Source organism: Salvelinus sp. IW2-2015, linkage group LG11, assembly GCF_002910315.2.
Source record: "Salvelinus sp. IW2-2015 linkage group LG11, ASM291031v2, whole genome shotgun sequence".
In the NCBI taxonomy this organism is placed as follows: domain Eukaryota; kingdom Metazoa; phylum Chordata; class Actinopteri; order Salmoniformes; family Salmonidae; genus Salvelinus; species Salvelinus sp. IW2-2015.
Window position 1 is genome coordinate 10882835 of NC_036851.1, and position 13802 is coordinate 10896636.

General features: G+C 45.2%; 2 protein-coding genes across 2 annotated transcripts in view; both read right to left on the minus strand.

Moving 5' to 3' along the window:
• LOC111970558 (voltage-dependent calcium channel subunit alpha-2/delta-2) overlaps positions 1-13802 on the minus strand; it is a 245971-nt gene that overhangs the window by 167851 nt on the left and 64318 nt on the right. The window lies entirely within an intron of this gene.
• LOC139028418 (putative uncharacterized protein DDB_G0271982) overlaps positions 10028-13802 on the minus strand; it is a 9416-nt gene continuing 5641 nt past the window's right edge. The window contains exon 4 of the mRNA XM_070445804.1: positions 10028-10144. Within this exon, the coding sequence (XP_070301905.1) occupies positions 10028-10144 (117 nt within the window). The remainder of the gene's footprint in view (positions 10145-13802) is intronic.

A 13802-nucleotide genomic window follows, 5' to 3' on the forward strand; every position in this document is an offset into this window, starting at 1 on the left:
TGTGCATCCAGGTGGGAAGGCAGGATTGTGCCTATGCATGTGTATAAGTGTGTGTGTGGCGTGTGCGACGAGTGGTAGTGTTGTTACGATACCAGAATTTTGACATCGATACCAACTTAAGTATGAGGATACTCGATACCAAAAAGAATGGCACTTGATCTACTGATCAACTSCTCTGTTCAATCGTTGGGCATCTTTTGAATTCAATATCATTCCATTGTCATTTTTTTATGTAAAACATATATGCGTTAATGAATCAATTCAGTTATACAATCAAGTTGTTTTCACCAATCTCACTACATAACAAAATAATGGTAAACATTCATTTGAATGGTAAATCTCTATTGATAAACTGGGCAAATCAAGATGTAGACCTAGACCTATTCACAATACAGTGGAATGCATATTCAATAGGAGTGTGTGCATGCATTGAGTTATTGAGCTTGTTTCAGCCGATTTCATGGGGCTACAGATAGCAAACAAACTGTTTCCCTTCCATTTGAGACTTATTTTATTGTACTGATCAACAACATTTGCATAAAGGTAGCAATCTCTTCTTTTATAAAAGTGCGCTGTAGGACCAAGTAATTATGTCATTCATAAGGCACATTCACACATTCAGTTCATTCGGTGAGGGAGAGACGTGAGGGAGAGACGATTAATTGATTAGGYGACAATCAGCTTTTAAATCAGCATATTTTGCATGATGTTTTGCATATAATCACAAACAAGGTACTAGGGTAGTGAATTGATGTTAGCTTCAGCTGTAAGCTAGCCAGAAAAGTTAGCCTACAAAGCTGGAAGCTACCAGTATCTTCTTGAAATTGTAAAGTGTTCTAGCCTGTAATGGACATTGTTTTGCGAACAGTAATGAACACTTTCAACATGTCTACATGCAATGTTGCATTTAATACATTATTCAAGTGTGCTACGTTCTGTGCAGCATGAGTGTGGCGCTAACATGATGCAGCCCAGACTCCCAGTGTAGTGGTACCTCAGAACAGGCTAGAGTGCGTTCGCGTTTTAAAAGGGACATCGGCTGCGCTGATTGGCTGCGCTGATACACAGAATCGATCCTCTCAATCAGTACACGACGTGAGACACATTTGACAGAAGTACCGAAAATTATTTGACAAAAGTAACAAAAATTTGAGTACAAAACCATTGGGCTATGTCCTAGTATTGMAAAAGTAGGCTTACTGAAGTTTCGGTGAACGGTGCAGAGTGGCGATTCGTCATTCAGGGCAGCCCACCACTATCCTGGAGACGGCACGGTTTTGCATGACCTTCTAGCATTCAATCATGTCACAAATAACATATCAGTCAGCAAACAATGTTATGTTTTAAAAATCGCTTGAGCTAATAAAGCATTTGTGGTCACTTCCTCGTTTGTATTGTTATTTTGATCAGTTTTCATTGAGTAAGGCAGCTCCCTGCTGCAGCTGCTTCAGCCTCACTCAGTGCTTTGTTGCGGGGGGGCTAGCCAGGGAAGGCATCCAATCCAATCCAATGTTATTGGTCACATACACATGGTTAGCAGATGCTTATGCTTTTAGATCCGACAGAACAGCAGTATCTAACAGGTAATATCTAACAATTCCACCACAAAACCTAATACACACAATCTAGTAAAGGGAATGGGATGAGAATATATACGTATAAAATATATGGATGAGCAGTGACAGAGCGGCTAAGATGTAATAGATCGTAAAGAATAGATAGGAAGGATACAGTATACCGTATATACATACGAGATGAGTAATGTGAGATATGTAAACATTCTTAAAGTGAGATTATTAAAGTGACTAGTGTTCCATTTATTAAAGTGGCCAATGATATCAAGYCTGTAGGTAGGCAGCCACCTCTCTGTGCTAGTGGTGGCTGTTTAACAATCTGATGGCCTTGAGATAGAAGCTGTTTTTCAATCTCTCTGTCCCAGTTTTGACGCACCTGTACTGACCTCGCCTTCTGGATGGAAGCGGGGTGAACAGGCAGTGGCGAGGGTGGTTATTGTCCTTGATGACCTTTTTTGCCTTCCTGTGACATCAGGTGTTGTAGGTGTCCACAGTGATGCGTTGTGCAGACCGCACCACCCTCTGGAGAGCCTTGCGGTTGTGGGCGGTGCTGTTGCCGTACCAGGCGGTGATACAGCCCGACTGGATGCTCTCAATTGTGCACCTGTAAAGGTTAGTGAGGGTTTTCGGTGACAAGCCACATTTTTTCAGCCTCCTTTCAGTCTGCAAACTTGATGATTGAGTTGGAGGCGTGAACGGCCACGCAGTCGTGGGTGAACAGGGAGTATAGGAGAGGGCTGAGAACGCACCCTTGTGGGGCTCCAGTGTTGAGGACCAGCGGAGTGGAGATGTTGTTTCCTACCTTCACAACCTGGGGGTGGCCCGTCAGGAAGTCCAGGACCCAGTTGCACAGGGCGGGGTCGAGACCCAGGTTCTAAAGATGAATGATGAGTTTGGAGGGTACTATGGTGTTGAATGCTGAGCTGTAGTCAATGAACAGCATTTTTACATARGTATTCCTCTTGTCCAGATGGGATAGGGATGTGTGCAGTGTGATTGCGATTGCATCATCTGTGGACTTATTGGGGCGGTAAGCAAATTGGAGTGGGTCTAGGGTGACAGGTAGGGTGGAGGTGATATGATTCTCTCAAAGCACTTCATGATGACAGAAGTGAGTGCTACGGGGCAATAGTCATTTAGTTCAGTTACCGTAGCTTTCTTGGGAACAGGAACAATGTTTGGCCATCTTGAAGCATGTGGGAACAGCAGACTGGGATAGGGATTGATTGAATAGGTCTGTAAACACACCAGCCAGCTGGTCTGCGCATGCTCTGAGGACGCGGCTAGGGATGCTGTCTGGGCCGGCAGCCTTGCGAGGGTTAGCACGTTTAAGTATTTTACTCACGTTGGCCACGAGGAAGGAGAGTCCACAGTCTTTGGTAGCGGGCCGTGTCGGTGGCACGGTATTGTCCTCAAAGCGCGCAAAGAGGCTGTTTAATTTGTCTGGGAGCAAGACGTCGATGTCCCCGACTGGGCGGGTTTTCTTTTTGTAATCCGTGATTGTCTGTAGACCCTGCCACATACGTCTCGTGTTTGAGCCGTTGAATTGCAACTCCACTTTGTCTCTATACTGACATTTTGCTTGTTTGATTGCCTTATGGAGGGAATAACTACACTGTTTGTATTCAGTCATGTTTCCAGTCGCCTTGGCATAATTAAATGCGGTGGTACGTGCTTTCAGTTTTGCGCGAATGCTGCCATCAATCCACAGTTTCTGGTTAGGGAAGGTTTTAATAGTCACAGTGGGTACAACATCTCCTATACATTATAAACATTATAAACTCGCTCACCGAGTCAGCGTATACGTCAATGTTATTGTCTGAGGCTACCCGGAACATATCCCAGTCCAGGTGGTCGAAGCAATCTTGAAGCGTGGAATCCGATTGGTCAGACCAGTGTTGGATAGATCTAAGCATGGGTGCTTCCTGTTTTAGTTCCTGCCTATAGGAGGGGGGCAACAAGATGGAGTCATGGTCATATTTGCCAAAAGGAGGGTTTGGGAGGGCCTTGGATGCATCGCGAAAGTTAGAGTACCAGTGGTCGAGTGTGTTACTCGCTCGTGTACTGCAATCGATATGCTGATAGAATTTCAGTAGGCTTGTTCTCAGATTAGCTTTGTTAAATCCCCAGCTACAATAAATGCAGCGTCAGGATATATGGTTTCCAGTTTGCATAAAGTCCAGTGAAGTTCCTTGATGGCTGTCTTGGTATCCGCTTGCGGGGGGATATACACGGCTGTGACGATAACCGAGGAGAGTTCTCTTGGGAGATAATACTGTCGGCATTTGATTGTGAGGAATTCTAGGTCAGGTGAACAAAAGGACTTGATTTCTTGTATGTTGTTACAATTACACCATGATTCGTTAATCATGAAACATACACCCCCGCCCTTCTTACCAGAGAGATGTTTGTTCCTGTCGGCGCCATGCACTGAAAATCCCGTTGGCTGTATGGACTCTGACAGCATGTCCCCAGCTATCTAGCCATGTCTCCATGGAACAGAGTATGTTACAATCCTGGATATCTCTTTGGAAAGCAACTCTTGCCCTAATTTCGTTGACTTTGTTAACTAAGGACTGGACATTAGCGAGTAATACACTCGGAAGCAGTGGGTGGTGTGCGCGCATCCGAAGCCTCACTAGAAGACCGCTCCGGCACCCTGTCCTCCAACGGGAAGGTTGTTTTGGGTCGGCCTCTGGAATCAGTTCAAATGCCCTGGGAGGTGCAGACAAAGGATCCGCTTTGGGAAAGTTGTATTCCTGGCCGTAGTGCTGGTTGTGCTGGTAAGTTGACGTCTCTCTGATATCCAATAGTTCTTCCCGGCTGTATGTAATAACACTTAAGGTTTTCTGGGCTAACAATGTAATAAATAATACATAAAAAAACTAAATACTGCACAGTTTCCTAAGGACTCAATCGGCGCCATCTTTCTCTTGTTGATCTTCTCTAGTTGTGTGCAATTGGCTGCGTGTGATTGCTACGTGCTCAAAGGTTCGGATGGGTGAGTGAATTCATTGGGACAGTGCATGACTGCAACATGGTATGGTCCGACAGCTTCAGCCCCCTTGAGTGCTGCCATAGAGATAAAGTACATTAGTAGTGCCCACCCAAGAAGGCTCAATGTCATTGGTCACGGATAAATTGATGTCATATCTCCGGTAGCTGATTGGACTGATGGACTCAACTTCAAAGTTGTTTATCATCTTCTAGCTAGTTAGCGAGCTGAAATGCCATAATGAATTATGTCGACTGTCTCCTAGCAAATTATTTCAGAACTTTGCGTTCTGAACTTTGCGTTCCGCCACGGAACATGAAAATAAGGCCTTAAAGAAATTAGAGATAAAACACGATTGGTTTGGATGGAAGCAGTGGCTAAAAGCTGTTTAACGTACCTAGATACGGTGTGTCTTGTTAATGTCTGATGTTTAGACTGTAATAACCCATAGAACTGTAACTATACAATTGTTGATGCAAGGGAGTAGCTTTATAAACGTGGCTACATTATTCTTAACATAGCATCTTGTTAACAGGCAGGCAAACACAACTGCACTGTTTGGGCTGCGTTCCAATACTCAGACAATGATTAGCAATACTGCAGACCGATGCTGAAATTGATTCTAAAGTAACATAAACTTTACTGTATAAAAGTGTGCTTGACTTGGTCGTCTGTGCAATTAGATCTAAAGATATGGGAAGTAACCTATAATCTGATCATAACCCAAATGTTATAAGGTTTGTGTGTGTGGCTCAAATTCCTTTCTGAGATTTGGTTATTATGATGGTGCATTCGATGTGTAGTCTGTAGTGTAGTAGTTTCGATGCATATTCACTTTTTTTATTGAGTTTGCCCCACCAATATTTTCATGTTAAAGTCGCCACTGGCATGTGCACACACACAAATGTGTGCATGCCTGTGTGTGTGTGTGTGTGTGTGCATTTGTCTTTGTAAATGATTTATCTATGTGTCACACGATGACAGATGACGTAGAGCTGGCCCGTCCGCCCCGCCCTGGCCCGTCTGTGTCGTCTTGATTTCCATGGTCAGGCTAGGGGAAACAGAGGCTTACGCAGAGTGACTGATTTCCATGGTCAGGCTAGGGGAAACAGAGGCTTACGCAGAGTGACTGATTTCCATGTCAGGCTAGGGGAAACAGAGGCTTACACAGAGTGACTGATTTCCATGGTCAGGCTAGGGGAAACAGAGGCTTACGCAGAGTGACTGATTTCCATGGTCAGGCTAGGGGAAACAGAGGCTTACGCAGAGTGACTGATTTCCATGGTCAGGCTGGGGAAACAGAGGCTTACGCAGAGTGACTGATTTCCATGGTCAGGCTAGGGGAAACAGAGGCTTACGCAGAGTGACTGATTTCCATGGTCAGGCTAGGGAAACAGAGGCTTACGCAGAGTGACTGATTTCCATGGTCGGGCTAGGGGAAACAGAGGCTTACGCAGAGTGACTGATTTCCATGGTCAGGCTAGGGGAAACAGAGGCTTACGCAGAGTGACTGATTTCCATGGTCGGGCTAGGGGAAACAGAGGCTTACGCAGAGTGACTGATTTCCATGGTCAGGCTAGGGGAAACAGAGGCTTACGCAGAGTGACTGATTCAATCTGTCAAGTGCATTTTTGCCATCCATGCACACTGTCCGGTCAGAGCTCCTGTATTCCCTCACAATCAGTATGATGGCAGAGTCACAGAGCATCTCCATCATATCTGCACAATACCCCCCACTATTTACTGTATCCTCCTCACTAGGGTTTAACATTTTCCAGAGAATCTACCAATTTTCCTTCCCGAGAAAATTGCAATTACCAGGYTTCCCAGTATTCYCGTTCAAACTGGAATTTCTCTTTAAAAGCATATACAGTGCATTCAGAAGATATTCAGACCCCTTGACCTTTTACACATTTTGTTACGTTACAGACTTATTCTAAAATKKATTAAATCGTTTTTTCCTCATCAATCTACACACAATACCCCCATAATGACAAAGCAAAAACAGGTTTTTGGAAATATTTACAAATGTATTAAAAATATATATATCACATTTACATAAGTATTCAGACCCTTTACTCAGTACTTTGTTGAAGCACGTTTGGCAGTGATTATTGATTATGCAGATAGCAGAGCAGACACGGCCATATGAAGACAGATTTAGACATTTCCTTTAAAAGTTCCATTTGACGTCACGCTGTTCAGAGAAATAATTTATTATAGTTGACCAGTTTCTCGTAATTATTTATCCAGGGAAAAAAGGGAGTGGGTTTGACCAGTAAATGCCTGTAAATCTCGGTAACCCRGTTCCCGCCATTAAACCCTTCTCGTCACACTACACACAACCACACACCCTCGTTACTACCCACCCACGCACCTTGACGCTTTCATAAAACTCCTCCTGCTCCACCTAATCTGGTCTCCTATCCTAATACAAAGCCCTATAACTAAACATGATCAATCATCCTCCATATAGACCTTCTGACCCTGCCCTTTGAACTTTCAACAAGACAACACTAAATTCTTCATCAGCACCACCTGGCTGTAGAAATCAAGTCAAAGTATAAGCCTGGGCACTGAAGTCAGTTAAACGTCTAGTTTTGATTTACATTTGGTTGAGTTGTCAACTAACGTGAATTCAAAGTGAAATCCACTGCAAAAATGCACCAAGTCATTGGATTTAGGTGAAAAATTGGGTGAGAAAAAGACCAAATACCGTTACGTTGATGACGTTGTGCAAATCCAATCAGTTTTCTACATTGATACAACATCATCACATGTTGTATCAACATGGAAACAACGTTCATTCAACCAACGCGCTACAGAGGGTAGTGCGTACGGCCCAGTACATCACTGGGGCCGAACTCCCTGCCATCCAAGACCTCAATACCAGGCGGTGTCAGAGATAATTGTCAAAGACTCCAGCCACCCAAGTCATTGACTGTTCTCTCTGCTACCGCACGGGCAAGCAGTACCAGGGCACCAAAACTGTGACAAAAAGGCACCTGAACAGCTTCTACCCCAAAGCTATAAGAGTGCTGAACAGTTAATCATATGTCTACCCGGTCTATTTACATTGCCCTTTATTATTTATTCATTTATCTTAATTMTTTTGCACTGACTCCCTTGCACTGGCTCTATGCACACTCACTAGACTCTACCCCCACAATCACAAATACTACACTGACACTCCGATACACACTCATACATAGACACACTTTACATACACTGCATACAAAAGTATGTGGACATCCCTTCAAAGTAGTGGATTTGGCTATTTCAGCCACGCACGTTGCTGACAGGTGTATGAAGTCAACCACACAGCCATGCAATCTCCATAGACAAACATTAGCAGTAGAATGGCCCATACTGAAGAGCTCAGTGGCTTTCAACGCGGCCGAGCGCTGAAGCCCGTAGCGCGTAAAGTTCCAAACTGCCTCTGGAAGCAACGTCAGCACGAGAACTGTTTGAAATGGGTTTCCATGGCCGAGCAGCGACACACAAACCTAAGCTCACCATGCGCAATGCCAAGCGTCAGCTGGAGTGGTGTAAAGCTTTCCGCCATTGGACTCTGGAGCAGTGGAAATGCGTTCTCTGGAGTGATGAATCACGCTTCACCATCTGGCAGTCAGACGGACGAATCTGGGTTTGGCGGATGCCAGGAGAACGCTACCTGCCCCAATGCATAGTGYCAACTGTAAAGTTTGACGGGATAGGAATATTGGTCTGTGGCWGTTCTTCATGGTTCGGGCSCCTTAGTTCCAGTGAAGGGAAATCTTAACGCTACAGCATACAGTGGCATTCTAGACGATTCTGTGCTTCCAACTTGCAACAGTTTGGGGAAGGCCCTTTCCTGTTTCAGCATGACCTTGCCCCTGTGCACAAAGCGAGGTCCATACATAAATGGTTTGTCGTGATCAGTGTGGAAAAACTTGACTGGCCTGCACAGAGCACTGACCTCAACCCCATCGAACACCGTTGGGATGAATTGGAACGCAGACGCCTAATCGCCCAACATCAGTGCATGACCTCACTAATGCTCTTGTGGCTGAATGGAAGCAAGTCCTCACAGCAATGTTCCAACATATGGTGGAAAGCCTTCCCAGAAGAGTGGAGGCTGTTATAGCAGTAAAGGGGAGACCAACTCCATATTAATGCCCATGATTTTGGAATGAGATGTTCGACGAGCAGGTGTTTGATCATGTAGTGTATATCCTGATTGCCTAGTCACTTTTATCCCTACCTACATGTATATATTGTATTACCTCAACTTCCTCATACCCATTCCCCACATTGACTCGGTACTAGTACTCCTTGTATACACTGATGGAAAAGTACTAAATGGTCATACTTGAGTAAGAGTAAAGATACCTTATAAGAAAATGACTCAAATAAAAGTGAAAGTCACCCAGTAAAACACTACTTGAGTAAAAGTCTAAAAGGTTTTAAATACACTTAAGTATCAAAAGTAAATGTCATTTCTACAATATACTTAAGTATCAAAAGTAAAAGTATGAATAATTATTATTATTTTTTATTTATACAGATAGCCTGGGGCACACTCCAACAGTCAGACATAATTTACCAAGGAAGCATTTKTGTTTAGTGAGTCCGCCACATCAGAGGCAGTAGGGATGACCAGGGATGTTCTCTTGATAAGTGTGTGAATTGGACCATGTTCCTCTCCTGCTAAGCATTCAAAATGTAACGAGTAATTTTGGGTGTCAGGGAAAATGTATKGAGTAWAAAGGACATTATTTTCTTTAGGAATGTAGTGAAGTAAAAGTAAAAGTTGTCAAAAAAATAAATAAATAGTAAAGTAAAGTACAGATACCCCAATTGAAAATCTTTTTACACCACTGCTTGTATATAGCCTTGTTAGTGCTTTTATTGTGTTACTATTTCCTTTTTTTATTTAGCACATATTTGTCTTTTTAACTCTGTACTGTTGGGAATGGCCTCGTAAGAAAGTATTCCACTGTAAAGTCTACACCTGTTCTATTCGGCGCACGTGAACAATACAATTTCATTCGATTTTTGCCCAGTGGCTTGATACCTGTCCTACTTGTTGTCATGGAGCTTAGTTAGTTCATACTCATCCATGTCTGTCTGGTGGAAAGAAAGGTTTAAGCCCTGCAACCATGACAAGAAATACCCAGGAAAAGTGATACGTGTATAAAACAAAACAGCCTAGAGGCATCCATTCATTGACAGACTATAACTCGTTATAGTGGAGATGTACAGAGACGTGTATAACTGGATCAAATCRACCTCGGTCCCTTCTTCTATTCCAACAGGCCCTTCTGTGAAAAATCCCCGGACCGGCTTTCACAGTGGCTGTTTTGCTGCTACTCCCTCTCACTGATCGGAATGTGACGAGACCGTAACACTGTGTAGCTCTAGGCACTTCTCATTGTGCTTTGACGAATCCCCAACCAGCAGTCCCTGATCGACATCCTTATAATGCTGCCTCCTCGGCATACAGGCTTTGATTGACAGCCTGGTGGATGTTCAGAAACATCCACCAGGCCTGGTTCACAGGGACACAGAGGCCCAACTGAACGTCCAGCCGCTGCTTTGACACAGAGCGGAGGGAAGAGGAGATGCGATCAAAGAAGCCCGGGAAGAGAGAGGCAGGCCCAGATCACTCTAACAGGAATCACTTCTGCCTGGCGTTTTATACCCACGAACAAGTTACATGGAGAGCTCTGTTCTCTTTCATGCTAGCTGTTAAAAGGCTGTCAAACCACCGCCTCTCGTACAGCTAGCTGTGTGCCTTGCCGCTCAGATAACACACACTTGTCGCAGACACACACACACACTTGCAAAAACACACACGCACGCACGCACGCACGCAACGCACGACGCACGCACGCCACGCACGTCACGCACGCCGCACGCACGCACGCACGCACGACGCACGCACGCACGCACACACACACACACACACACACACACACACACACACACACACACACACACACACACACACGTGCAGGAGAGTACCATCACCCATTTACACACACGCATATCTGAGTCTCTGCCACTAAGATATCCCTCTCTCTCTTGTGCTCCTCTATTCCACAGGATGTTGGTTATTGAGGCCCCCTTTCATGTAACAGAATAATGCGTACAGAGTTCAGACCAGGGTTTAGTTCATTACTGTACTGTATCATTCTAGAGGGGCTCCTGGCACTGCCGGGCCAGCTTGTTAAAACGCATGGCTAATACGGGAAGAGTGACTCATCGTGTTGCTTGACAACACAACTTAACATCTTACTTTGGACATCCCTGATTTATGCCGAACGCTGACAACAACACGAGAGAGTGAGAAGAAGAGGGAAGAGAGGAGCCAGACGGACGGACCATAACACAGTTGTTTCAGAGCATCCCACTGGGCACACACTGGTTGAATCAACCTTGTTAGCCACGTCATTTCAATGGAATGACATTAAACCAATGTGGAATAGACGTTGAGTTGACATCTGAGCCCAGTGGGACGAGGCATTAGACGGGATACAATTTCACATGACTGTATATGAGAGCCTAAAGTGTATTATGAGTTTGTTTCCATTCCCAGTAGTTTGGAACTAAGCATTTAGAGTCACTTTGCATTTGTTCATCAGTGGAATAAACATACTCTCTCCACAGTCTACTAAAGTACGGCCACTCTTGGGAAGGACTTCATGGTTTGCGTCTCCATGTGCACAAATTAAACGTACAAGCTATTTCTAGCTCCCATTCTGATTACTGCGCCGGATTTAAACTTTCATGGGAGTAAATAACCATGAAGGAGGGAGTAGAAATTCTCTGGCATGAAAAGCAGCACCATACATGTCATTCCATCCTCTCATCCAAACTGCTCTCGCACGTCAACGAACATCTGCGTAGCCTGGCGCTAAAATACAAGCGGTTCTATTTTTTGGACGCYTGACGAGCTGCAAGTCCCGCTTCTCCCATCTCCTCATTGKTTTTTTAGGAGCATATACCCACGTGGTGATTTAAAGATGACCTGAGGTCCACACTCCAGTCAACGTTGGTTGCCAACCGCCATATAAAGTCCACAGAAGAAGAAGACTGAAGGAGGAGAGATTACTAGATACTAACTAGGTTTACCCTTTTTTATCTGTGGATTAATTGTGGGAGTGGAGAACACATGATTTGGTGTGACTCAAAATGGGTCAAAAGTCTACAAAGGTACAAGAAAAAAAGGACCGTGTACATTTCAGGTAAAATAACAACCCAATGTTTATATCCCAGGACAAATTAGCAAGCAACAGCAAGCCAGCTAGCTAAATGCCCATGAATGTTTCATGTACTGTATTTTGACCTGTCCCCAAATGAATATAGTTGGTTCAGAGTTTGTTTTGATATTTCAACCTACATGTCCTTTGTTGCAGGTAGCAGTTGAATAAGATGAGAAAAAATAAGAAACCCTCACACTGCTCTTGATAGTATCACTGCTCTTCAATAAGATTTACCTATCGGCCTCAAGGCCTTTGTCAGAGCTGATGAAGGCCTTGAGGCCGATACGCAAAATCGTRTTAAAGAGCAATGATACTATCAAGAGCAGTGTGAGGGTTTCTTATTTTTTCCAACCTGCGTATCCTGATCGCGTCTGGTGTGGATGGACAAAGTCAACATGCGGGCGATGGCGCACGAGGACATACACACGTCAGCATGTAAGGAGTCTGGTTCCACTTCACACTATATACAGTTGAAGTCGGAAGTTTACATACACTTAAGTTGGAGTCATTAAAACTCGTTTTTCAACCAGGTCTCTCTCCCTCTGTCCTCTCTGTCTCTCCTCCCTCTGTTCTCTCCTCCTCTGTTTCCTCCTCTTTTCTCTTCCTACTGTTCTTGCCCTCCCCATCTGCCTCCTACTCTCTCCTCCTCTTGCTTCTCTCCTCCCTCTGTTTCTCTACCTCCCTCTGTTCTGCCCTCCTACTTGTTCTGCTCCTCCCTACTGTTCTTGGCCCTCCCTCTGTTCTCTCCCTCCCTTTGTTCTGCCCCCTCTGTTTCTGCCCTCCCTCTGTTCCTCCCTCCCTCTGTTCTCTCCTCCTCTGTTCTCTTTCTTTTTTTCCTCCCTCTATTCGCTCTCCTCCCTCTGTTCTCTCCTTCCTCTGTTCTCTCCTCCTCTGTTTCTCCTCCCTCTGTCTCTCCTCCTCTGTTCTCTTCCTCCCTGCTGTTCTTTCCTCACCTCTGCTCCTGCCCCTCCCTCTGTTCTCGTCCTCCTCTGTTTCTCTCCTTTCCTCTGATTCTCTCTCCCTCTGTTCTCTCCTCCCTCTGTTCTCTCCTCCCTCTGTTCTCTCCATCCCTTCGTGTTCTGCCCTCCTCTGTCCTGCCCTCCTCTGTTTCTTCTTCTCCCTCTGTTCTCTCCTCCTCTGTTCTCTCTCTCCTCTGTTCTCTCCTCCTCTGTTCTCCCTCCTCTGTTCTCTCTCCTCTGTTCTTCCTCCCATCTGTTCTGTCTCCTCTGTTCTCTCCCTCCTCTGTTCTCTCCTCCCTCTGTTCTTTCCTTCCTCTGTTTCTTCTCCCTCTGTTCTCTTCTCCCTTTGTCCTCTCCCCCTGTTGCCCTCCCCCTGTTCTGCCTCCCTCTGTTCTCTCCTCCCTCTGTTCTTTCCTCCTCTGTTTCTCTTCTCCTCTGTTCTCTTCCTCCTCCTGTTCTCTCTCCCTTCTGTTCTCTCCTCCTCTGTTCTGCCTCCCTCTGTTCTGCCCTCCCTCTGTTTCTCTCCTCCCTCGTTTCTCTCCTCCCTCTTCTGTTCTCTCTCCCTTCTGTTCTCTCCTCCCTCTCTCTAATTCTCCACTCTGTTCTCTCATCCCTCTGTTCTCTCTCTTCGCCTGCTTCTCTCCTCCCCTCTGTTTTCTCCATTCTCTCTGTGTTCTAGCCGCCTCCTACTGTGCTTCTTGCCTACCCTCTGTTCTGCCCTCCCTCTGTCCTGCCCTCCCTCTGTCCTGGCCTCCTTTTCTTGCTCCCCTTCCTCTGTTTGTCTCCCTCTGTTCCTCCTTCTGTTCTCTCCTCCCTCTGTTTCTCTCCTCCCTCTGTTCTCTCATTCCTCCTGTTCTCTCATTCCTCTGTTTCTCTCTTCCTCTGTTCTCTCCTTCCTCTGTTCTCTTCTTTCCTTCTGTTCTCTCCTCCCTCTGTTTTCCTCTCTCCCTCTGTTCTCTTCCTCTTCCTGCTGTTCTCTCCTTCCGTCTGTTCTCTCCTTCCTTCGTTCTCTCCTTCCTTCTGTTCA